We start from the raw sequence: 26963 nt of genomic DNA on the forward strand, positions 1-26963 counted from the left end.
ATGGTGATATTTGAGCTGGCCTGGATCATGTCTAAGGATTCAAATGATATGTTGTGGTAAGTGATTCCTGCATTTATGGTTAATGTTATAGAAAATGATTTATCTATCAGTTCCCAGCTTTCTTGCTGACAATTCCAGTGTTGCGCATTAGAAAGTAAGACATTTACCCTATTCCCTGCAGTAATTCTGTACTTGACCCTTTTTAAAAAAAATTCTAGGTGGGCTATTGTCGGCTTGACGGACCAATGGATTCATGACAAAATCACACAGTAAGTATTCTGGAATACTTCTGCACTTTTTAAACCCAATGTCAATGGGAGGAATCCCAGGTTGTGAGCATAGTATTAATTAGATGCACAATATCCTTCTCTAACAATTTTCCTTAACTCTAAGCTGAGAAGAGAACTTCCAAGTGCATCATTGAAATTTCCATTTCATCCATTTAAACCATCTCTGTGGCCACATTTGAGTTAGATTACTAAATGAGTGCCCGCACTTACTCAGACTTGGGTCGGGGTCCAAGTCTTCTGCACAATCCTTTCATCCGATCAATCTGGGTAGGATTGGAACCCAGATGTCAGAAGTGAAACAATGCATTAACCCAGTCCTCTACTGTGAACACTCTTTGATTGAATTTCTTTGATCAGTCTAGGCTCCTTAATGTGGAGCTTCCTAATGTCTTCTCTTTGACTGTTGCAACAGAAAATCTATTTGAAATGAATTAGAATTTTAATACACCTAACATTACACAACATGTGGTAGGTTCTATAGGAATTAGTTGTGAGAAATGCAGGGATCCAGTTGAGATTATCAACTGGCTAATTATAATTGGCTGCCAAGAATGCCACGATACTTGCAGCTATTCCACAGGAAAGTTAGCCACGATATAGCTGTCATGGAATGTCCTTCTGGAAGCTGCTAAGTCACCAACAAAATCTGCATAGTTCTTTAGAAATTTTAAAGGAATGCAATCTTGTAATTCTGATCATTTGACCCAATTTCAAAGTGGGTGGCCGAGAACAGTCTCTAATTCTGAAGATACTATGGGAGCAGGAAGAATACCAGGACAATGTATTCCTCTTCTTTCACTGCCCCCATTCCTCATGATTGGGGTGTCACATTATCCTAATTACATATTTATTCAACAATCTGGATTACTTTTACGATTGTTCAATACTTGTGTATATTTATTGCAGTAATAAATTAAATCGTGGACTCCCATAGGCATATAATCTGAGGATTTAATATTTTCATTTTTGTGTTTGAATCCCTCCATGGCCTCACCCCTCCCTAGCTATGTAACCTCCAGCTTTACAAGCCTCCAAGAACTCTGCGTTCCTCCAACTCTGGCCTCTTGTGCATCCCCCACTCCTTTACCCCACCATTGGCGGCCGTGCCTTCAGTCGTCTAGGCCCTAATCTCTGGAATTCCCTCTTTAAACCCCTCCAACTCTCTCTCTCTCTCTCTCTCTTGTCTGATTATGCTCCTGTGAAGTGCCTTGGGCTATTTTATTACATTAAAGGCGTAGGGTAAAAGCTTGTTTTGTGAAACCTCTGATTTTGATTTCTGTTTCTGTTGGTCATAGAATAAGGCTTAATTACAGCGTATCTTCTTGTTCTGCAGCATGAAGTATGTGACGGATGTTGGCACCGTGCAGCGTCACGTCTCGCGACACAATCATCGCAATGAGGATGAGGAGAACACACTTTCTATTGACTGCATGAGGATCTCCTTTGACTATGAGTATCCTTTAATCACAGAATGGAACAAAGCAATTAGGCAAAGATGACCAAGTGAATACCAGAGCTACTGTGCACTGAACATTATAAATGCTATCATAATACATCAACTGCACTTTCTTAAAATACATTCGCTCTGTGTTACTAAGTTGAGCTTTATTATCTCAGTGGATCTGAAATCAATTTATTTCCATTGTTTTCAATACAGTCGAGAAGCATAATTTGTGACTGCTGGGCCTGCAACTAATGGCTTCACATCAGTGTGATCTGATGCTCATGTTATTAAAGTCATGAATGTGAAGTTTCATGTTTCTTTGACTATTCAGTATTTTTAAGCAAATAGAAGCTTATAATAAAGGGTTATGGGAACGGGCAGGGAAGTGGAGCTGAGTCCATGATCAGATCAGCCATGATCTTATTAAATGGCGGAGCAGACTCGAGGGGTCAAATAGAAACATAGAAAATAGGTGCAGGAGTAGGCCATTCGGCCCTTCGAGCCTGCACCACCATTCACTGAGTTCATGGCTGAACATGCAACTTCAGTACCCCATTCCTGCTTTCTCGCCATACCCCTTGATATCCCTAGTAGTAAGGACTACATCTAACTCCTTTTTGAATATATTTAGTGAATTGGCTTCAACAACTTTCTGTGGTAGAGAATTCCACAGGTTCACCACTCTCTGGGTGAAGAAGTTTCTCCTCATCTCATTCCAAAATGGCTTACCCCTTATCCTTCGACTGTGACCCCTGGTTCTGGACTTCCCCAACATTAATAAGAACATAAGAATTAGGAACAGGAGTAGGCCATCTTGACCCTCGAGCCTGCTCCGCCACCCAACAAGATCACGGCTGATCTGGCCGTGGACTCAGCTCCACTTACCCGCCCTCTCCCCGTAACCCTTAATTCCCTTATTGGTTAAAAATCTATCTATCTGTGATTTGAATATATTCAATGAGCTAGCCTCAACTACTTCCTTGGGCAGAGAATTCCACAGATTCACAACCCTCTGGGAGAAGAAATTCCTTCTCAACTCGGTTTTAAATTGGCTCCCCTGTATTTTGAGGCTGTGCCCCCTAGTTCTAGTCTCCCCTACCAGTGGAAACAACCTCTCTGCCTCTATCTTGTCTCTCCCCTTCATTATTTTAAATGTTTCTATAAGATCACCTCTCATCCTTCTGAACTCCAACGAGTAAAGACCCAGTCTACTCAATCTATCATCATAAGGTAACCCCCTCATCTCTGGAATCAGCCTAGTGAATCGTCTCTGTACCCCCTCCAAAGCTAGTATATCCTTCCTTAAGTAAAGTGACCAAAACTGCACGCAGTACTCCAGGTGCGGCCTCACCAATACCCTGTACAGTTGCAGCAGGACCCCCCCTGCTTTTGTACTCCATCCCTCTCACAATGAAGGCCAACATTCCATTCACCTTCCTGATTACCTGCTGCACCTGCAAACTAACTTTTTGAGATTCATGCACAATGGCTACTCCTGCTTCTAATATCTTATGTTCTTATTGCTTCTGTGTAGTTTGTTCTCAGGATCTCTCCTAATGCAAATAGGAGTGGCCTTTTTAGTACTGATTTTCTTGGTTGCAAAGATTTAGATGGGACCAATGGGATAGATTACCTGCCTACTTGGGACGAGAAGGTGCATTCGAACGTAGAGTGCAGCAAGAGGAGAGAAAATAGAAAATACCCGACTGAGAAAAGAAACAAAAGCTCTAATTAAGCCACTGCTCCGTGAAATGGAGCAAGAGGCTCTCACCTGTTGGCTGTCGCACAATGTAATGCTCAGAAGGATAGACTCATGGTGCCATTAGTTGGTAGGCCCTGTGGTGATCTATGTCTCCATTGTGCGTTTGCGTGCTCAGAGAGAGAGTTCTACTGACACTCATCAGATGAGGCGCTACCTCTATAGAGTTACATTACAAAACATTAGTCAAAGTGAAACTACTTTGCGCTGATACTGCAATTGTAGTGGGAGTGCAACCCTCGTTTCACCTCCGATGCTTGTCTTATGTGTTCAGTGCACTCTCACTACAGCTCCTTAGCAGGAGGTTTAGTGACTGCCTTGTGTAATCCTCTCATTATAAGGTGGGTTTTCTAAATATTTGGCTACTTTTTTTTTCTTTAACTGCAAGCCTGCTGCAGCCTACGCCTGGCCCTGTACCAGCACTGGTCACTGTATGAAAGCATATGCCACTCCAGCTACACCTATGCGAATCTCAAGCTGTGGTCCATGCAAGGTCTGAAGAGGCTGCAGGAATTCCTTGCAGACATGGGGTATGTGAACCCTTTCAAATTGCGCCTTCAACTGATCCAAAACTTTGCAATTTGCAAATGAACTCTTGTTTAAGGACAAGAGATCTGACTGCATAATTAGAATCAATGTTCCTCATGTCCAAGGTAATATAAAGGCTATTGTTAACTTGTATTTAAAACCATGAGTAATTACTGGTTGGTGCCCATAATAGTCAATTTCTAGAAGACTGATCGATTTCCAGATTCCACAGTGCTTTGAATTATTGAGCCTTTTCTAACTGCCCCATTTTTGCTATAATTTTCTCTCCTCCTAACAGTGTATTAGGGTTCTGTTCCATGGTTGCTGTTTGCCCTATAGTACCCCCTCCCCACACCACCGTCCCCCCTCCCCGAAGTAGCTTGCTTTATTTGTGACCCGAGACAGTGAATGTTGGTAAGCTATTTGACAGCACAGGACATTACAGCCGAGCCTGATCTTGTTCTTCGCACATTACTCTTGCCAGGAGTCAAGAGCTAGGGATCAGGAGCAGCAATCCTGGCTTATTTTTTGCTCTCTAGCCCAAGCGGTGGAAAGCTCAATTTGAGAGGGCATACCACTGACCCAGTTGAGATCAACAGTGTAGAGGAGGAATCAAATCTAGGAACCTTTGGTCTATGCGGCTCACTTGCATCCTGCCTTTACAAACCGAGTCAGCGATGTTGCCTTTTGACCTTTCTGTTCATGCTGTGACCTCTATGTAATTGTTGGTTTTGGGTTTCTTTTGTTCGATCTAACTATTATTTTTCTTATCTATGTTGCAGACTCCCTCTGAAACAAGTCAGGCAGAAGTTTAATTCCATGGACATCTCACTGAAGGAGAATTTACGAGAAATGATTGAGGAATCGGCTAATAAGTTTGGGTAAAAATTGGAAGAGTCTTAAAATAACGTCATAAAATAACTGCAGCTTTGTTTTAATAGAAGCCAAAGTGATTCCAAACTGCTGAATAGTGAGTGTTCCAGGTTTTTGACCCCGCAACGATGAAAGAGTAGCGAAATATCGCCTTGGAGGTGATGGTGTTCCCATGCACCTGCTGTCCTTGTCCTTCTGTGTGATGGAATTCACTGGCTTGGGACTTTCTTGTGTGAAGTGCCTTTGGAGGGTCAGTCGTATGAGTGTCAGCTTGGCTTAGTTTGCAGCACTTGCCTCTGAGTTAAAAGGTTGTAGATTGACATGAGACTCCCAAAACAAGCACTCTACTCGGAGCTCCGACATGGCAAGCAAGCCTCAGGTGGGCAGAAGAAATGCTTCAAGGACACCCTCAAAGCCGCCTTGAGAAAATATAACATCCCCATCGACATCTGAGAATCCCTGGCCAAAGGCCGCCCAATGTGGAGGAAAAGCATCCGGGAAGGCGCTAAACACCTTGAGTCTCTTCACCGAGAGCAAGCTGAAGCCAAGCATCAACAGCGAAAGGAGTACACGGCAACCCAGGCACCCCACCCACCTGTGACAGAGACTGTAGGTCCCGCATTGGACTCTTCAGTCACCTGAGAACTCATTTTTAGTGTGGAAGCAAGTCATCCTTAACTCCGAGGGACTGCCTATGATAATGATGTAGACTGAAGCCCCACGACAGACTAAATCTGTCCTCTGGATGTGACGTTAAACTGAGTCTCCATTTATCTGCTCAGATGGATGTAAAAGATCCCATGGCACTATTGAAGAAAAGCAGAGATCCCCAACATTGCTCCTTCAACTAACATCAGGAAAAATAGATTATCTGGTCATTCATTCATTCATTCATTTGGTGTTTGTGGGACCTTGCTATGTACAAATTGATTGCTGTGTCAGCCTACAAACTGACAGTGGCTATACCTTTTTAAAAAAAAAATCAATATTCTATAAAGTGCTTTGGGATGTCCTGAGGGTGTGTGATGGTGCTATACAAATGAAAATTATTTCTCGAGAGACACTATGCCAGCACAAGTTATTGTACCAAAGGTAAATCATGGAATTATAGAAATTTACAGCACAGAAGGAGACCATTCGACCCATCATGTCGATGCCGGCCGAGAAAGAGCTATCCAGCCTAATTCCATATTTCCAGCTCTTGGTCCGTGGCCATGTAGGTTATGGCACTTCAAGTGTATATCCAAGTACTTTTTAACTATAATTAGCGTTTCCGCCTCTACCACCCTTTCAGGCAGTGAGTTCCAGACCCCCACCACACTCTGGGTGAAAAAAGTTCTCCTCAACTCCCCTCCAGTCCTTCTACCCGTTACTTTAAATCTATGCTCCCTGGTTATTGACCTCTCTGCTAGGGGAAAAAGGTCCTTTCTATCCACTCTTTCTAGGCCTCTCATAATTTTATACACCTCAATCAAGTCTCCTCTCAACCTCCTCCGTTCCAAAGAAAACAACCCCAGCCTAACCAATCTTTCCTCATAGCTAAAATTCTCCAGTCCTGGTAACATCCTTGTAAATCTCCTCTGTACCCTCTCTAGTGCAGTCACATCTTTCCTGTAATGTGGTGATCAGAACTATACATCTCACTCTATCTGTGGCCTAACTAGTGTTTTGTACAGTTCTAGCATAACATCCCTGCTCTTATATTCTATGACTTGGTTAATAAAGTATCCCTTATGCCCTCTTAACCATCTTATCAACGTGTCCTGTTATCTTCAGGGATATACATTCCAAGGTCCCTCTGTTACTATGCACTTTTCGGTATCCTCCTCCTCCTTCTTAGGCAGTCCCCCGGAGTTGAGGATGACTTGCTTCGACATGTTCTAAGGTGATTGATGAGTCTGATGCGGGATCTAGGGACTCTGTAGCAGGTGGTGGTTGAAGGGATGGATGGGTAGGGTGCTTGGTTTGTCATACGCTCCTTCCACATGCTCCCGACGAAGAGACTCAAAGTGTTTGGTGCCTTCTCGGATGCTTCTCCTCCACTTTGAGCGGTCTTGAGCCAGGGATTCCCAAGAGTCGGTGGGGATGTTGCATTTTTTCAAGAAGGCTTTGAGGGTGTCTTTGAAGCGATTTCTCTGCCCTCCTGGGGCTCACTTGCCGTGGCGGTGTTCAGAGTAGACTGCTTGTTTCGGGAGTCTTGTATCGGGCATGCAGACAATGTGACCCGTCCATTGGAGCTGGTTGAGCGTGATCAAAGCTCGATGCTGGGGATGATGACCTAAGAAAGAAAACCGACCTGGGTATGCTTATCCTGCCAATGGATTTCCATAATTTTGCGGAGGCAGCGTTGGTGATACTTCCAGTGCTTTGAGGTGCCTACTGTACATTGTCCATGTCTCTGAAGATTTTGGTTTGAGATCTTGGTCTTCAAACACGCTTTTCCTCAAGCGGCCGAAGGCTGCACTGACGCACTGAAGGCGTAGTTGGATTTCGTTATCGATGTCTGTCCTTGCTGACAGAAGGCTCCCAAGGTATGGAAAGTGGTCCACGCTGTCCAAGGCCTCATCATGGATCTTGATAATTGGGGGGCATACTGTGTGGCGGGGGCAGATTGGTAGAGGACCTTTGTCTTATGGATGTTTAATATAAGGCCCAGTCTCTCGTACACTTCAATGAAGGTGTCAACGATAGAGTTTGACCTCAGTGTGCACAAACGCAAACGTTGTCTGCATACTATAATTCAATGACAGGGGTTGTAACAACCTTGGTTCTGGACTGGAGGTGACGGAGGTTGGACAATTTTCCATTCGTCCTGTAGATCAGCTTGATACTAGTGGGGAGCTTGTTAAAGGTGAGATGAAGCATTGCAGCGAGAAAGATTGAGAAAAGCGTTGGTGCAATGACACAGCCTTGCTTGACCCCGGTCTGCACTTGTATTGGGTTTGTGGTGGATCCGTTGGTAAGGATCATGGTTTGCATGTCATTGTGAAGCTGGCAGAGGATGGTGACAAATTTTTGAGGACATCCGAATTTGAGAAGGACGCTCCATAATCCCTCTTGGTTGACAAAGTCGAAGGCCATGTACAGAGGTTGATTTCTTGAATTTATCGCGCGGTAAAAATCATGTCCGTTGTGCCTCTTAGTGGGCGAAATCCGCATTGCGACTCTGGGAGGAGCTCTTCAGCCACTGGGAGGAGACGATTGAGGAGGATTTTGCGATGATTTTCCCTGTGGCAGACAGCAGGGAAACTCCGATGTAATTACTGCAATCGGATTTGTCATCTTTCTTGATGGTCACGATTACGTAGTATCCTACCATTTATTGTATATTTCCTTGCCTTTAGCCCTCCCTAAATGCATTACCTCACACTTCTCTGGATTGAAATCCATTTGTCACTTTTCTGCACACCTGACCAGTCCATTGATCTCTTCCTGCAGTCTACAGCTTTCTTCCTCACTATCAACCACGCAGCCAATTTTTGTATCATCTGCAAACGTCTTAATCATACCTCCTGTATTGAAGTCTAAGGGGCCGAAATTGGTGAAACACAAGTTTTACCCGTTTTTCGGCAGTCCTGGTGCGTCATTTTTTACCACCCGGTAATGCTGGGGCCAGGTGGGCGGGAGTTTCATCCCTCCTTTCTCGGCGGTAACCGGAGCATAGTGCGGCGGAGTGCAGCGGGCGGTGTCCGGCGGAGGAGGCCTTTTGACTCGGGAATCTTCGGCTCCCGAGTTGCGCATGCGCGCGGTTGTCAAGCTCTGCCCCCCCGAGAGGCACTGACTAGAGGCCAGAGACTGCTGATCTGAGATTGCTGTGGGGGAGGGAGGGGGTGGAAGAGATTGTGGGGGGCAGGGGAAGAGGAGCGGGGAGGAAGAGATTGCTGTGGGCAGGGAGGTGGGGGGGAGGGTTAGAGATCGCTGTGGGGGTGGGGGGGGTAGAGATCGCTGCGGGGCGGGGGCAGAGAGACTAATATTTTTATTATGTTCATTAATAAAGGAGTAAATAAGGCTTTATTAAACCATATATATTATTGCCTAACACTAAAAAATACTGCAATCCATTTAAAAATACATCAAACTGGAGAACTATAAAGATCTGTGTAATATCAAATAAACCTATCTGCTCTGAGTACATACCGCCCACTTAAGATCCACTTAAAAGCACCTTCTCTAGGACGGTATACAGTTCCACCAGTATGTCATGAAACTTGCACTTTTGGGCGGGCAGGGTGCATACTGCCTGGCAGTATGTCACTCATGAAGCTTCTGTCCAGCGGTATGTCGACTGTATGTACCTGTTCTTTGACTAAATTTGCGTTTTTGGGCAGGTAGTGGGCGATATGTCGATGAATTTTGGGCCCTATGTCATTAATGTATAGCACAAAAAGCAAGGGACCTAGTACTCGGCCCTGCGGAAGCCCATTGGAAACAGCTTTCCAGCCACAAAAACATTTGTCGACCATTACCCTTTGCTTCCTGTCACTGAGCTAATTTTGGATCCAACTTGCCACTTTCGCTTGGATCCCATGGGCGTTTACTTTTCTGACCAGTCTGCCATGTGCGACCTTGTCAAAAGCCTCGCTAAAATCCATGTAGACTACATCAAACGCACCACCCTCATCAATCCTCTTTATTACCTCCACAAAAAGTTCAGTCAAGTTCGTCAGAGATGACCCTCCCTTAACAAATCCACGCTGACTGTCCTAGATTAATCTGCCTTTCTAAATGACAATTAGTACTGTCCCTCAGAATTTGTTCCAACAATTTTCCCACCAGCAAGGTTAGGCTGACTGGCCTCAATTAGTCGCTCTATGCCTTTCTCGCTTTTTGAACAAGCAGCCTGAAAAGAATACTGTTATTTATAGTTATAGTTAATTTATACTGAAAATACATTACTGACTCATGTATGGAGTGCTTCCTTTTTACAGAGACCTGTACTGGTGGTGGTAAACTGATTTTTTTCCCCCTTCGATTTGTCCAGCAGAGGGCATGTAGGAATTGATGGCAGATAGCAAAAGCAGCATTCAACACCTTTTAGTAACTGTTTTCTCTCGTAATAATCAGCCAGTCGATTAGAACAGTTTGTAACTGTTACACTGATTGTTGATGGAGGCATTGTTTTTATTTTCAGAATGAAGGATATCCGAGTGCAGACGTTTAGTGTGCATTTTGGGTTTAAGAACAAGTTCCTCGCCAGCGACGTTGTTTATTCAGCAGCTTCTCTGCTTGAGAACATTGAGAAAGATGATGTGAATGAAAACTTCATTGAAGCCTTGGATAGCCTTTCCAGGTATTGTTTGTCTTCAGGCACTGGGAGGATCTGAGCTACATGGTGCGGATATTTCCGGAATGGGATGTTAGAAAAAATATATTGCATTTCTCTGGAGGTTTACCGTTAAATATAATTGCTTGTCAGGAATGCATAGGGCAGATTGTCCTGTTCCTGCACCTGGGACTATTGTAATACCAGGACACTGAGAAAACACAAATATCTGCTGAAATGGAGGATGCACCAGTAAAGGAACCCACTCGATTTTCTGTGCTTTTAAATTGATGGACCAAAAATCAAGCTGGTTCCATTAGGACCGTGCACTTCTCCCCGCCTTATTGTTTCCTGCTTTTGCTGTGCCCAGACGATCAAATAGTGGCAGGCACATGGACAGGAAAATCTGCCTCACGGCGAGTCATATAACGGTGTTGCCAGTGAATTCATCGGGTGTTCGATTCCATCTAGAGCTGGCAGATATACACTGAGCTACTGCTTCCACGAAAGGCATGGAAGTTTGGTCTCGGTGAGTAAACATGACACTGAGGTGATTTGCAGAGAGTTTCATATGAATTTCAAAATAAAGCAGCGGGCACGATAGTTATTTAAGGTGGCACAGGGAGTATCTCCAGGAGTATAGCTAAGACAAACAGAAAATGTTCAGTGTTGGGAAACTTATTTTGGGGATGAGTTTACGCTGGTCTGGATCTATCCCAAAACACAGCAAGAGCAACACGTCTTTCATTTGGGAAACTGTCCCACCGCATTTAAGAGGTGTAATCAGACAAAAATGGATGCCGAGCCAAAGAAGGAGATGTTAATTGGGGTGATCAAATGCTTGGACAAAGAGCTGAGTATTAAGGAGCTTCTTAAAGGTGGAGCGGTGGAAAATGTTATTGAGAGAGTTTCAGAGTGTGGAGTTTAGATGGCTGAAGGCACGGCTGCCAATGGTGGGGTGACAGGAGAGGATGATGCAGGAGAAGCCAGAGTCGAAAAAAATGGAGAGTTGTGGGGGATTCAAATGCTGAAAGAGATTAAAGAGGGGAAAGGCCATGAGGCAATTTAAATGCTAGGATGAGAATTTTAAGTTGGAGGCATTCGAGGATACTCGTATGTTGTTCAGCGAAATCTGAAATTTGATGCATTCTCCCCATAACCTTGCAGTTTTTTCAAATCTAATTTGCTGACAACACTTCTATCTGTATTTAAGTTTTATATGACTCTTAAGAATCGAAAGGGAGGTATTAGTTTAGATGTTTTGTGGAAGTAGTTGGATATTGATGGTTGCAGGATCATGCTGTAATCTCGCGAGTAGAGCATGCCTGGCAGTGAGATAGCTGCACTATAAATTAGCATGGTTGCTTTGAAATGGGCTTTGAGGGGTACTTATTGTGGGCACTGAGCGCAGTTAATTGACCTGAGGATTACTGAAGGTGTATATTTCATCCAAACCCCACATTCCTAATTTTTCATGGAAAAGCTGAAAGTGTACGAACATATGAAAATGATGGGCAGGAAAAGATGAGCGAGTTCATCAAACCTATCCACACTCCTTCCCTTCCGCCACATCTCTGTAATCTCCTGGGAACTACATAGACATGTGTTACACATTCATGTCAGTAAGCAAGAGAAAATCGTTTACTATCTAGCCACAAACGGCAGTCACCACCAGGCTTTATAGTATTGTGTTTTTAGCAACAGTTTCACCACTTCTGTGGCAAATCTGTCCTTTGACATAAGAACATAACTTCACAGTTGTGACAGCTCTTGTTCTTACAGCCACTTTATTGGTTCTTCATGTTAAATCCCTGTTATGTGCTTAATGGGTCACACAATTTGGTTTGGCTCATGAAGCGTCCAGTGCAGTGGAAAATGTAGCAGTGGGAACATCTAGTGTTGTAGTGACTTGTTTCAGCCACCAGATGCTGTCTATGTACTTGTACCCTTCCCTAAAAAATGGAGGTGGCAGAGGGCAGCAACAGCCCTAAATGGATATCGAAGTCTAACCAGGTTGCAGTATAATGTTATATGCTATTCTCTTGTGTTTTCAAATAAAGCTTGCTATTACTTCAGATCATGATTGGATTTAGAGTTGTTGCTACTGCCTGCCTTGATTTGTGCAGCTAGTTGGGGGAAAAAAACACTTTCTGAAAACCGAGTAAACTCTCCACAAATTCTATCTATTTAATTGAAAGTGAGAATATAGAAATTGAGGGGATTGACAGCTGTGAGATTTGACATTGCAATACAAAATCCAGCTGCTAAGTTCTGCTTGTATATTGTGGAAAAGAATTGTCATAACCAAAAATAAGTGTATACGTACTTTTGAAATATCTTTTAATTGCACAAAAAAGAAGGGAAGCTACAGATTCTTAATATATGGGCTGAATTCAACCTTAACCTGATCTTAGTTGTTGGCCTCGAAATTCTGTGGGGATTCTTCCCAATCTCCCATCATAACTTCGGCGGGACACTAAAGGAAAATGGCTGTTTTACTCCGTTTCTCTAGGGGTTCAGTCTGCCTCCACCAGAGGTTACAGTATGAGACTGGGAAAAACCCTACAGAATTTCAAGGCCAATAGCTTTATATAAACCAATCTGGGTTCAGGCGGTGTGGGGAATCAACAGACATGTTCTTATTTAAATGAATATTTCAGGCAGCCTTTGTAAAGACCAAGGAGGTGAGATTACAAGAAGTTTCTCCCAATCATCCAGTGTAACTTTAGTGAAAAAGGCACAGAACCCATCCCCCCCCCCCCCCCCCCCCCCGGAAAAATGATGTTTCCGAATATGCCCGGTTTTAAAATTCTCATCACTGTGTTCAGATACCTCCATGACCTCACTCCTCATCACTAACCTCCTTTAGCCCTACAATCTTGGAGACCTCTACGCTCCTCCAATTTTTCCCTCTTGAGCATCCCCGTTTTTCATCGTTCCATTGGTGGCCGTGCCTTTAGCTGCCGAGGCCCTAAGCTCTGGTATTCCCCCCTCTCCCCCTCCTCCCCCAAATCTCTTCACCTCTTTTGCTCTTTCTCTCCTCCTTTAAGACACACTTTAAAACCAATCTCTTTGGCCAAGCTTTAGGCCACCTGTCGTAAAATCTACTAATGTGGCCAGTGTCAAATTCTGTCTGATAACGCTCCTATGAAGCACCTTGGGTCGTTTTCCTATTTTAAAGGTGCTATAGAAATGCAAGTTGTTGTTGATATGGAGGATGAGGGCAGAACCTCCAGAAATTCAAACTACCTCTTCCTCCTCCTCCTCCTCCTCCTCCTCCTCCTCCTGCCTTTCCCCACTACAAGTGCTTTTTGTTAGCAGGATGCTCAAAGTAAGTGTGTATAGGTGGAAAATATAACTTATAATGAAAGCGTTGACTACTTTGTGTTCTCTTTTCTCCAGGACTAACCTGGATAAGCTGCAACAGGGTCTTGAACTGGCCAAACAGCAGCTGCGAGCAATTCACCAAACAGTTGCCAGCTGCATTTGCACCAATCTCATCATCTCGCAGGGACCCTTTCTATACTGTTATTTACAGGAGGTAAGGATCAACCTGGGGCATGCTCGAGAGAGAGAGAGATAGAGAGAGACTTTTAGGGAATTGGACATTTTTTTAGAAAGTTTCAGACTTTCTGCAGTGTGAACTAAATGCCATGGGAAATCAAATCAGACTTGGGTAAACATATTTCTACAACTCTGGAACAGGGTGATGCCACTTTTACAAGAAACCAGAGTTTACCACAGACCATAACATAAGAGATGGGAACAGGAGTAGGCCATAAGGCCCACTGAGCCTGCTCGGCCATTCATTGAGATCATGGCTGAACTTTTACATCAATTCAACTTTCCCGCCCTCTCCCCATATCCCTTAATTCCCTTACTGCCCCAAAATCTTATTAATTTCAGTCTTGAATATACTCAAAACGACAGAACATCCACTACCTTCTGGGGTACAGAATTCCAAAGATTCACAACCCTCTGAGTGAAGATATTTCTCCTCATCTCAGTCCTAAATGGCCGACCCCTTATCCTGAGACTATGCCCCCTAGTTTTCTAGACTCTCCAGCCAGGAGAAACAGCATCTCAGGATCTACCCTGTCAAGCCCTCTAAGAATTTTATACATTTCAATATCTCCTCTCATTCTTCTAAACTCCAGAGAATATAGGCCCATTCTACTCAATCTCTTCTCATAGAACAGCCCACTCATCCCAGGAATAAACCAAGTGAGTTTTCATTGCACCCCCCTCTCAAGCAAGTATATCCTTCCTTGGGTAAGGAGACCATAATTGTACACAGTGCTCCAGGTGTGGTCTCACCAAAGCCCTGTATAATTGCAGCAAGGCTTCCTTACTCTTGTACTCTAACCCCCTTACAATAAAGGCTAACATGCCATTTGCCTTCTTAATTGCTTGCTGTACCTGCATGACAAGGACACCCAAATTCCTCTGAACATCAACGTTTACTAGTTTCTCACCTTTTTTAAATATTCTGCTTAACATAATATATCAAGGGCTCTTCCTGTGAAATGAACACCGCCTAAATAAACAGGAAAATAAATTAAAAGGCTATAAAATTTTCATTGTTTTTTCTTTTTTATTTGTTCAGGGATGTAGGGTGACACTGGCAAGACTGCATTTATTGCTCATCCCAAGTTGCCCTGGTGGGTGTCTCTCTGCATTAGCACATTCTTTTCTCTAATAGTACTTCACTTTCTGTATGTCCTTGTATTTATTCCCATCCCTTTGCATCTCTACTACTTCCTCACCTAATTACTACCTTGCTCTGCTGCAGTTTCTTGTGTCCCACATGCCACAGCAACTGTCACATGACCCCAAAGATCTATTTGGCTCCCAATGCAGAACACAGAAATAGTTCCATAATTCAAATGTATATTAAAAAAATCCAGAAGTACACCATTATATACAATTTGTGTAGGATCCCACTATGTCTTCCATTACTTCAGAAGTGGAAATCTCACATGCTAGACCAGACATATATCGGCTTAAATCACTTGGTGTTTATTTAGACATTAAAGAATGTACAAAATCTCAATAATTAGGCAGAATACCACTAAGTGCAAGACGGTATTTAAAAAAAAAAAATATGTGCAACCACATTGCTTAAAAGCCAGTTACTTTTCCCCCTGTAGGAAAGTTAACTTCACATTTTTCAAATGTCTGTTCTGGGCAATAATCGGCCCTCTTCAGGTTTTTACAGCAATTTACCCAGACATCCTTCTGCGCACACTCCCTCCGTCTATATTCTGGCTTTGTTTAACCTATTTCCCTTTCAAGATAAGATCAGTTAAACACAAACAAATGGAACATGGAAATGGCCATGCTATTTTATCCTGTGACAATAGCACAGCCTCTCTTTATATTTCTCGTAATCTGAAAATACAGTATTCTGTAAAGAAGGTTTCTGCTGTGTGGAGTCTTGACACTGACGACAGGCCAGGGGAAGTAACATCTGCTGACCTGTAAGCCTTCACAGTTGTAGAGCCCAGGATGCAAAAAGAATTACTCAGCCAGTCAGCTGATCATTTTAAAACGAAAGGATAGACCTCCATTTTACATGGCCCAGCACATCCCTCACTCCTTGATCACCATCAAGCTGGGAGATCAAACCTGCTTCAATATGGAGTGCAGAGTGCCAGGAGCAGCATCAGGGATACTTTAGAATGAGCTGTGAACTACACAGGGTGACCACTTACTAAACATCGGAAGCAGCAGGCTATTGACAGAGCTAAACGATCCCACAATAAATGGATGGGAGCAAATCGCATCCAGTCAGGAATGGTAGTGGGCAACTAACTGCCGGTGCCATCTCTATGAACATGCCCATCCTTGAGCATGGTGGTACCCAGCACATGAATGCAAGAGATAAGGCTGAAGTGTTTGCAATTGTCTTCAGCCAAAAGTGCTAAATAAACAATCTTATGATCTTATTGGGCCTCCGCCTGAAAACCCCACCATCATAAATGCGTGTTTGCCGATTTTTATTAAGCAGCTGAGTGCTGTAGATCCTGACAACACCCAGCTATAGTGCTGAAGACTAATGCACCAGAGCTAGCCCCTTCCCTAGCCAAGCTGTTCTAGTGCAGCTATGACACAGGCATCTACCTGACAATGAGGCAGATTTCCCAGGTATGTCTTGTGCACCCAAAAAAACAGACTAAATCTACCCTGACAAGTATACCCTCTGTCTCTTCCCAATCATTAGTGAAGTGATGCGAGTCATCAGTAGTTCCATCAAGCAAATACCTCACCTATAATTTACTAACCAGCACTCAGTTCCAGTTCCACCAGAACCAATCAGTTCCAGACTTCTTCATAAACTTGATGTAGACATGGATACGAGTGCAGAATGCCAGATCAGCACTGGAGGCAGTTCAGAGACGGTTCACTAGGTTGATTCCTGGGGTGAAGGGGTTGTCTTCTGAGGAAAGGTTGAGCCTGTACTCATTGGTGTTTAGAAGAATGAAAGGTGATCTTATTGAACATATAGGATTCTGAAGGGGCTTGACAGGGTAGATGCTGAGAATGTTTCCTCTCATGGGGGAATCTAGAACTAAGGAGCATAGTTTCAGAATAAGGAATCGCGCATTTAAGACGGAGATAAGGAGGAATTTCTTCTCTACCCCAGAGAGCTGTGGAGGCCAAGTCATTGAATATATTCAAGGCTCAGATAGACAGATGTTTGAACTATAGGGGAGTAAAGGGTTATGGGGAACAGGCAGGAAAGTGGAGTTGAAGCCAAGATCAGATCAGCCATGATCTTATTGAATGGTGGAGCAGGATCGAGGGGCTGTATGGCCTACTCCTGCTCCTATTTCTTATCTTATATTCTAGGAGGCGAGAGTAGCTGCCCTTTACATCAAGGCAGTATTTGGCTGAGTATGTCTTCAAGGGGGTCAAAGGGAAAACCCTCCAGAGCCAGCAGTCACACTTGATATATCTTTATATCTAGAGGGCTAGAATACAAGGGAGTAGAAATTATGCTGCAGCTATACAAAACCCTGGTTAGAACACACCTGGAGTACTGTGAGCAGTTCTGGGCACCACACCGTAAGAAGGATATATTGGCTTGGAGAGAGTGCAGCGTAGGTTTACCAGAATGATACCCGGACTTCAAGGGTTAAGTTACGAGGAAAGATTACGCAAATCAGGATTGTATTCCCTAGAATTTAGAAGGTTAAGGGGTGATCTGATCGAAGTTTTCATGATATTAAGAGGAGCAGATAGGGTAGATAGAGAGAAACTATTTCCGCTGGTTGGGGATTCTAGAACTTGGGAACATAGCCTAAAAATTAGAGCCAGACGTTTCAGGAGTGAAATTAGTAAACACTTCTATACACACACAAACACAGGGTGGTAGAAGTTTGGAACTCTCTTCCGCAAAGGACAATTGGCACTAGATCAATTATTAATTTTAAATCTGAAATTGAAAGCTTTTTGTTAACCAAAGGATTTAAGGAATATGGGCTAAAGGCGGGTATATGGAGTTAGGTCGCAGATCAGCCATGATTTCATAGAATGGCGGAACAGGCTCAAAGGGCTGAATGGCCTTCTCCTGTTCCTATGGCCAGTCCTTACAACTCAGTACGTACCTGCAAGAGTTCCTCAGCAAAGTGTTCTTTGCCGAACCACCTTCAGATACTTTATCAGTGACCTTTCCTCCATCATAAGGTCAGAATTTAGGATGGTCATCGACTATTCCACAGTTTTCAGGTACATTCACAACTTTTCAATAATGAAGCAGGCCATGCCAACCTACAACAGGACCTGAATAATAACCCAGCTTGGGCTGACAAGTGGCAGGTGTGTCACATAAGTGCCAGATAATGACATCTCAAGCAAGAGAAATCCCACCCATCTCCCCATGGCTTTCACCAGCACCATCATTACAAGTATCAACATCTGGAGGTCAGCATTGACCAGAAGCTGCACTGAACTAGACAGATCAACATTATGACTATGAGGTCAGAGGCTGGATATTCTGCAACGATTGACTTGCCTCTTGATCACTCAAACCCTCTCCAGCATCTACAAGGCTCAATTCAGAAGAGTGATGTAATACTCACCTGAATGAGTGCAGCCACAAAAACACTTAAGTTCAACACCATTAGCACCCCAGCCAGTGGACTCAATTGCTACATCATCCACCATTGGTGCACTGTTGCTGCAGTATGTACGATCTACAGGAACTTACAAGGTTACTTCATCAGACCTCTCTCCCTTGTGACCTCTATCACTAAGAACTAGAGCAGCAAGATTGCAGGAGCACCATCACCTCCATGTTCTCCAAGACACACACCACCTGACTTAGGCATAGTTGTTTGGTCAGAATCCTGAAATTCTTTACGTAACGCTATCTGGGAGCAATATCACCACAAAGACCTCAGTGGTTCAAGGAGAAGGCCTACAGCCACCATGGGGCAATGAGTGATGGGCATTAAATGGAGCCTTGCCAGTGTCACTGGCATCCAAGAAATAACATTTTTTAAAGTAAGGAACAAAGCAGACATGAGGTTTCAATAATCAACACCGACCTAATCCAGCCAAAATGAAATATAAAACACAAACAGAAAAAAACTAAACACTCAAGCAGCACCTGTGGAGAGAACAGTCTGCTTTCCAAGTGCAGTCCCTCCTTCAGAACTTATAGATTTGGCACCTTAAGGTTGTCATTTGTTTCAATTTCCTGCACTCTAGCATCCTTAACCAAGATTGTGATTTATTTAACATGTAATCAAGCATTTGTGTTCTTGTTTTAAGTAAATCCTTTCCTTCATCTGCAGGGCACTCCAGACGTGAAGATCTATTCAAAACCCATTTGTATGAAACTTTTGTGCAAGCACCTGCTCAAGTGTTTTGTCCGCTCGGTACGTATGTGTCTCCGAGGTCAAAGGAGGGCTTCACTACAACTGAGGGTTTTGCCATAGTGAAAACTGTATAAAATCAGCATGATGTTTCTCTGGATTCATGCTGAAAAATACCGAACTGTTTTGGAGCTTTCTTGCTGGCTCATTTAGCAAGTACGTATCTGAGCCATGCAGACCAGAAGATCCCTGGTTTGATTTCCAGTCTGTGCAAACAGCTGACCTCTGCCAGGTGGCAGTAGGGATGTTGCAATTCGTCTCTGCTCCTGAGCGGGAACATCAGTCGGGGCTTCTGATTCCGATTACTGTCCAGTGAAGCAGGCTGTAAAATTATGATGTGGCTGAGAGAATTGGATTTTCTTTAGTTGTGGTGTACAACGCTCAACATTTGGGCTCTTGCATGGTGAATGGCTGCTTGGATGAGGTACTTGGTGCCTGTGGACCAATACCTCGGCATGAGTTGGTGCATGATGAAAAGTGAGGGGGAGGGACAGAGGATTGATATTTGATTTGGGAATTATTTATTCACTCAATTAGAAATGTTTGTGAAATCCTGTATGTAATACTCTTTGATTTGCTTGTTTGTCTGGAATACTTACCCAACTTTTAGCGTTCATGTCATAAAATTGAAATTAATGTTGCTAGTGCTCCCAGTTGGATCATTCGTTAGTTTGGGACCTAGGCCCCCTCTGCCCACACACTCCTGCGCATGACCCATTACCATTCCCGCCTCGCTCCCTCCTGTGCATTGTGCAAATAATCCTAGACATGGGTCATTGCCACTGGGAGGAGGAGGATATTAAAATTATCTCTTCGTCTTTTGAACTACTTGCTCAACCCCTATAGCCTCTGCTCTTCTCCACCGCTACCACGCCCCTCATCACCACCACCTGCACCATCCCCTCCCTTTTTCCGTTCCTCCCCCTCCTCCTCCTACCTGCTCTCTCTCTCTCTCTCTCTCTCCCCTCCATCTGCCTTCTCTCTCTCCTCCTTCCACCTCCTGTTTCTTCCTCTTTCCCATGCTCCCTCTGTCTCTTGCCTTCCCTCCCTTCAATTATCCTCTCTAAACCAGTTGGACCACAAAACTGCACTTCGAATTGGCTCCCTATGTGCAACGCCACAGGTGATGGACATATAGATATGAATTAAATATAGTGAGGAAGTTGCTTAGCACAGCAGTGATTTTATTTTTGTGTTGTAACACAAAGCTGAGGTCAGCTAACTCAGCACAGACAAGCATCAAACCGTGGAACCTTCTGGTCTGTACGCTTCCATAACACACTGTCTAGTATATCTGAGCCCATAGTAATCGTAGAACTATTCTAATGCAATTGTGCCATGTTAAAAGGGAATCTTACATAATTGTTACATTGCAGTCTTTATTTCTGATCCAGAGAGGAAATCAAAAGAAGAGCTTGTCTGTTCAAAGGGATTGGTAGAAGCTGCTTCAATTCCATGTCTGTGTTTGGTGTTTGAGTAGAATATTTAATAAGCACTGCTCTCACCGTCTTCATTTTGCATTTGTTGTTCCCTGCAGACCAAGAACAAACGGTGTAAAGTGCTCCCGCTGGTCATGGCGGCACCGATGGACCTGGAGAAGGGAACAGTGATCGTGATTGGAATCCCACCAGAAACTGAGAGCTCAGACAAAAAGAAGTGAGTCAGTAACTAAGCGCCATGTTGATGGTGTGTAAATGGAAGATACAGTACTTCCCCCAATGATGAATGCCAGCAACTGATGTGCGACTGAACCAGGCAGAGTAAGAAGGTCCCACGTTGGATTTTCGGCTGTGTTGAGTTTGCTGATCTCAATTGGAGCAGCACTTCCCACGGATACAGTTTTGAAAATGAACAAACTGGAAACTGAATCATTGGGAGGAATTTTAACCCCCAAAAACGAGTGAGTTCGGGCTGGGTGGTTAAAGTATTAAAAATGTGAATCCCGACTCCAACCCGCCCACTTCCAGGTTTGACAGGGGGGTGGGCATCCAACCCGCTCCCTGGCAGCGGGTTGGCACTTTAAATATTATAATGAGGCTGGAAGCCTCTGATTTAACATGTACTGCGGTTTAACCGTGACCAAACAGGCAGCCCGGGATGCTGGGCCTCTGGATTTCCGGCAGCTACAGCGTGGTGAGGACTGCCTCGGGGAGCAAACTGAAAGAAATAGTTGAAGCAGGAGTGCTTCCTCCTAGCCACCCCAAGCTCCCTCATCATCCGACCACCACCATCCTCCCCCGCCTCCAGAATCGGTTCAGACTGCAGCTGCTATGTAACTCAGTTGATTTACAAGTCTGTCATGTTGCTGTTTGGATCAACTCTGCAGCTCCAAATTGAGTGCTGTGTATCACATTCTGAAGTAGGGTGTAAAATTGCTGAGGTGGTGATGCTGGAAATTCAGTAAATGATCATCACTCTTTTCCAGTTTCTTTGGCAAAGCGTTTGAGAAGGCAGCCGAAAGTACCAGCTCGAGGACTCTGCATGATCACTTTGATATTTCCAGTAAGTAACCTTTTAGATCACTGTGCTGCTGTGAGACCAAGTTCAGTAATAATGCTGATAGTGACTATCCCTGAAGGCCAGTTTGAGGAAGAATTTTTCTTCATTTCCCTGTGTAATTGTGATTGATTGCAGGGTGTGTGTGTGTGTGTAATATGTGGCAAATATTGTGCACCACTTAAAACAATTGTTTTAGGACTTCCTTATAATACAGTAGAGGGAAATCATTCCATGCACGAGCATTACAGGATAGAGGTTGTGTGTTAACTGAGAAATAGTTGAAGTAATTTTAGAAAGGTCAGATTCGATACATAAAGAACACTCTGGGTAGCTGATGGTGTGTGATAAATAAGGAATTTATCCTGGTGGGTTTTTGATCCTCTAGTATCTGACATGAAGCCCAGTATTTTCGAGATAACATCAGTATCCAGTGAGATATTCTAAGCTTAAGAACAGTGCTTGCTGAATAAACATTTCACAGCAACAACTATACAATACTACAACAATACAAAAGCAAAATACTGCGGATGCTGGAATTTGAAATAAAACCAGAAAATGCTGGAAATCTCAGCAGGTCAGGCAGCATCTGTGGAGAGAAACAGAGTTAACGTTTCTATCGATGACCCTTCATCATAACTGGAAAAGTTCAAGATGTAACAGATGCTTAAGGAGCACTGAAAGGGGGAGGGGAGGAAAGAACAAAAGGGAAGTTATGTGATAGGTGGAAGACAGGAGAGATTTGAGAGACAAAAGGGATGAGATGGTAATAGCAGAAGTTAGAAAAAGATTTGTTCAGATAGGGTGTGAATGGCAGGATAATTAACGGCTGCCATGGGATACATAGAGAGAGAACAAATACATCAGATCAAATTATGGGCAGAGGTTATAGTCTGAAATTGTTGAACTCGATGTTGAGTCCAGAAGGCTGTAAAGTGCCTAAACAAAAGATGAGATGCTGTTCCTCGAGCTTGTGTTGAGCTTCATTGGTACGGTGCAGGAGTCCGAGGACAGAGAGGTCAGAGTGGGAGTGGAGCGGAGAATTAAAGTGACACTACTGGTACTGCAAGCTACACCTTTATCTAATTGCATCTCTATAACTTGCATGAAGTATCTTGTGTCTAATTACAGATTGTTTGTTCTACATGTTGTGCATATAGACCTATTCCAGTAGGAAATCACCCTCCCCCTTCCCCCTCCCCACGAGTCATCTATTTGGTACTGATTGAACTCGATCAGACCAACTTAACCAGTTGCCACTCATGTTGGCGCAAGATATTTAAGATGTTGCCAGTCCTGTGTTCATGCAAGTGACAGCATTTCAATTAATCAGTAGTCTTTTTATTACAGTAATTGAACTGAAAACTGAGGACCGTAGCAAATTTCTGGATGCACTGATCTCTCTGCTGTCATAAAGGTGAGTGCAGCTTCAATTACTGAAGCAGGAATACCCAGTGTTTCTGGTCTAACGGATCAATGACTCTTCAGAAACACACTATGCAAGTATAATTCCATTTTATGAATCTGCTGACTTTATGAATTAGGTGATCGTAATGTGCCCATGGAAAGTAGAAATACCTTTTTGAAGTGAAATGACTTGTGAAACTGGGGCTGACTCCTGGGCTGTAGAACCAGTGACGTCAATCCACGAACCATCCAACCTGCTTACAACAAGGGCATCACATGAATGTCAGCTGAATTCAACTGTAATTTTAAACATACCCAGTAAACTGTGATGACAGAATAAAACCAGATGCAATTGTGAGCTACATTACCCAGGAACGGTGCAAGGGAGAATAGAAAGGCAAAACAGTCAAGGCTTATGCCAATATAGTAAAATGATACTGTAAGCAAAGTTGGATCAAAAGAAAATGGTGTATAATGTATAAGCAGATGCTTATAATGCAGGTGATTTTACAGTGCTGAATAAGTAGCCAGCTAAACTGCACATGCAAGCAATATGACCCTAAAATGACATTATGATGGGGTTTTGGCATTTTAATTACAGTCTGTCATGGGTCTTATTACAAAGTTTACTCTTTATTCCAAGCACATACTGCAAGATTGTCACTGGTTTTATAGTGCCTGTTTATATCACTTGTGTCTATGTGATTATCTGTGAGCATTTTCAGGATTTTTTTTGGGAGGGGGGTGGCACCATTCAACAAACTAACTAGTGGGGTGCCACAGGGATCAGTGCTGGGGCGTCAACTATTTACAAACTATATTAATGACTTGGATGAAGGGACCGAGTGTAATGTAGCCAAATTTGTTGATGATACAAAGATAGGTGGGAAAGCAAATTGCGAAGAGGACACAAAGAACCTGCAAAGGGATATAGATAGGCTCAGTGAGTGGGCAGAAATTTGGCAGATGGAGTATAATGTGGGAAAATGTGAGGTTATCCACTTTGGTAGGAAGAATAAAAATGCAAATTATTATTTAAATGGTGAGAGACTACAAAATGTTGTGGTACAGAGGGATCTGGGTTAGTATGCAGGTACAGCAAGTAATTAGGAAGGCAACTGGAATGTTGGCCTTTATTGCAAGGGGGATAGAGTGATCTTATTGAAACATATAAGATTCTGAGGGGGCTTGATTGGGTAGATGCAGAGAGGATGTTTCCCCTCGGGGAATCTAGAACTCGGTGGCATAGTTTCAGAATAAGGGGTCACCCAGTTAAAACGGAGATGAGGAGGAATTTATTTTCTGAGGGTCGTGAATCTTTGGAATTCTCTATCCCTGAGAGCTGCGGAGGCTGGGTTATTGAATATATTTAAGGTGGAGATAGACACATTTTTGAACGATAGGGGAGTCACGGGTTATTGAGAGTGTGCAGGGAAATGACATTGAGGCCAAGATCAGATCAGACATGATCTTATTGAATGGTGGAGCAGGCTCGGGGGACCAAAATTCCTACTCCTCCTATTTCTTGCGTTCTTATGGTCCTGTTGCTGGGTTTGATTCATGTCTAGGAGTCCAGAATGGAAGGTGTTATTGTCCCTCTTTCTAAAGAAGCATACAGCATTTTTTTTAACCAATTAGCTGTAAAATGATGTACGTGGAAGGCTTAATTCTTGATTAAACAAACTGGTGTGTTATTCTGAATTCTTGTTACCCAACCAGGCATATCATAAATCTTTGCTGTATTTTAACTTCTTACACTTGGTGTGAGGTTCAACTAATACTTCCTGTTTCTCATTCTTCAGGAGCATGTCTGGTGATTTTTGACTCTGAGAAGACACGAGGTTGTTCTTTTGTTTGTATTTAGTCTTGTATTGTGTAAAGTGTACAAATTACCTGCCTGTCCTGATCTCATGTTTTACTGACATTTTTAATCTTAAATATTGGATTGTAAATTATATAATATTGTAGATGTGCTATTTACCAGATTTTACTGCCATAAATTTTAAATAAAATCAGTCCCAATTTTATGTATGAATTGTTGCATTGTACATTTTCTCCTTTTGTGGAAGTGCCTGCTCTCTGTCTATTCCTGACAGATGTGGAGAATCACCTATTTCTAATTCTGCCCTCCTGAGCATCCCTGATTATAATCACTCAACCATTGGTGGCCGTGCCTTCTGGTGCCTAGGCCCCAAGCTCTGGAACTCCCTGCCTAAACCTCTCCGCCTCTACCTCTCTTTCCTCCTTCAAGGTGCTCCTTAAAACCTACCTCCGTCACCTGCACAAGTTTCTACTGATGCGGCTCTGTGTCAAATTTTTTATCTCATAATACTCCTGTGTAGTGCCTTGGTACATTTCACTACGTTAAAGGCGCTATATAAATACAAGTTGTTGTTGTTTTTGGGGCTGCTACTGAGACTCCTGCATTTTTTTCCTATTTTAATTTTTTTTACTTGCCAAAATCAATATTCGTTATAAAAGTGAAAGTTGCAAACAAATGTGGCAGCTTGTGGTTTCTTGTGTGCATGCTGATGATTTTCTTGTCTCTCCTGTTCCATCCCAACATTTTAACTGCTGATTATTTCTCATTGTCGCTACACTGGTTCCCAGAAAACACGAGTACAGCCTTGCATCAGTTTGATAAAAGCTCTCAAAATTTCTGGTTTAAAGAACTAGAATAAAGCTGTAATTCCACTTGCATCATTAGTAGTGAATTTTGAAGCACCATTAAGGAACCTGGTGCCTGACTGAAAGTCCTACTCCTGTTCCTATGACTGCAAACAATACAATTTCTTCCCTCAGCAAGAGGATCCACCAAAAAAAGGGGCATCCTCAATTATTTCTCTTCACCCCCCCCCCCCTTCCCCCGCCACTGTCCACCAGACTTCTGAGAATCATGCCGTTTTATTGATGGAAAGCTTTTTCTTTGAAAGAGAATTTTAGCATTGCCTGATCACTACTTGATTTATCCACCCAGGCTTTCCGCTTCTCTGCTTATTTCTGAGGATTTAAAGTAAGTGCGTGAAAAATCACTGGTTGCCAAGTGCAGAAGCAGAAAATCTCAGCCACCTAGTCCTCTGTTCTACTCTTTTCAAGCTGATCCCTGCACTGCACTATGGGTCTTGACCTTTCACATGTTTCCATTTTTTTAAGCAATAGTTCTGTTCTTAGCCAGTGTAACCATTTTATTTTTATTTGCTCAGGCACTGTATTCTAAATTTCTGACATCCAATAATGACATTCATCAGTATGACAGTGGTCTTTCCATAAACTGCAATGGGGCTGCTTTTCCAGACCACTAATTTCTTGAGTCCTATTGGGAAGGAATCTGTTTGCAGCACCTTTTAGAAACTAAAGCCATGCCACCACATGCTGAAGTGAAGTCTTTGAGATTAGATCAATCTGCTCCATTAGCATTGAAGATACAATGGGATAATTACACTCAGAAATTCGAATTGTTATCTCCATGTTCCAAGGTGAAGGTACAAGACTTTACTTGATGCTTAAATGCTCAACTTTATGACACAAGGATCTCCTAAACCTGCGCTTCCATTTAATTAAAGCTTGTTGGTTGACAGACAGAGACAACTTCCCAGAATATATGTATTTTACAATCACCTCTTGTTTTCCTTTTTCCCCCAACACTCTTCCTAACCAAGATACAATATAGACTGATTTGAGGGCACCCTGGATCTTGCGTCAGTCCGCATGCCACATTATGGGTTACATCTCCTGTCATTATGATGAGTGTATCTGCACAATCAACCTCATATTTTGTTTATATCTGATAGATGAACAAAGGCTTTACTGTGACCAGATACCAAGGTAAGAGGTAGGATGCAATTACAAAATATTATGGAGATAAACCTACCCCATGCCTAAAGTCTTATCGTCACATATACACACACAACAAAGGTGCATTTATGAGGGATTTTGATGGAGGAGGTGCAAGAAACTGTTTCCACTGACAGGAGGGTTGGTAACCAGAGGAAACAGATTTTAAATAATTACCAAATAAGCC

The 26963-nt window shown here is 43.1% G+C and overlaps 1 protein-coding gene across 1 annotated transcript; it reads left to right on the forward strand.

The window, feature by feature from the left end:
• On the forward strand, positions 1–25745 carry LOC139243854 (cell division control protein 45 homolog). The gene is made up of 12 exons (XM_070870877.1): positions 1–56; positions 219–269; positions 1624–1743; positions 3892–4023; positions 4804–4902; positions 10026–10184; positions 13560–13698; positions 18959–19042; positions 20577–20695; positions 21465–21541; positions 22886–22952; positions 24745–25745. The coding sequence occupies exons 1-11, from the start codon at positions 1–3 to the stop codon at positions 22948–22950; spliced, it is 1101 nt and encodes a 366-aa protein (XP_070726978.1). The 3' UTR covers positions 22951–22952; positions 24745–25745.
• Positions 25746–26963: the final 1218 nt, after the last annotated feature.

The sequence above is a fragment of the Pristiophorus japonicus genome, unplaced genomic scaffold (assembly GCF_044704955.1).
Source record: "Pristiophorus japonicus isolate sPriJap1 unplaced genomic scaffold, sPriJap1.hap1 HAP1_SCAFFOLD_1891, whole genome shotgun sequence".
In the NCBI taxonomy this organism is placed as follows: domain Eukaryota; kingdom Metazoa; phylum Chordata; class Chondrichthyes; family Pristiophoridae; genus Pristiophorus; species Pristiophorus japonicus.

What these genes read in the sequence shown, in the direction of transcription:
- LOC139243854 (XM_070870877.1), top strand. Translation starts at nt 1, where the DNA reads ATGGTGATATTTGAGCTGGCCTGGATCATGTCTAAGGATTCAAATGAT. An exon ending in GATTCAAATGATATGTTGTG is followed by an intron (nt 57 to 218) that starts GTAAGTGATTCC and finishes AAAAAATTCTAG; the next exon opens with GTGGGCTATTGTCGGCTTGA. An exon ending in GAATTCCTTGCAGACATGGG is followed by an intron (nt 4,024 to 4,803) that starts GTATGTGAACCC and finishes TCTATGTTGCAG; the next exon opens with ACTCCCTCTGAAACAAGTCA.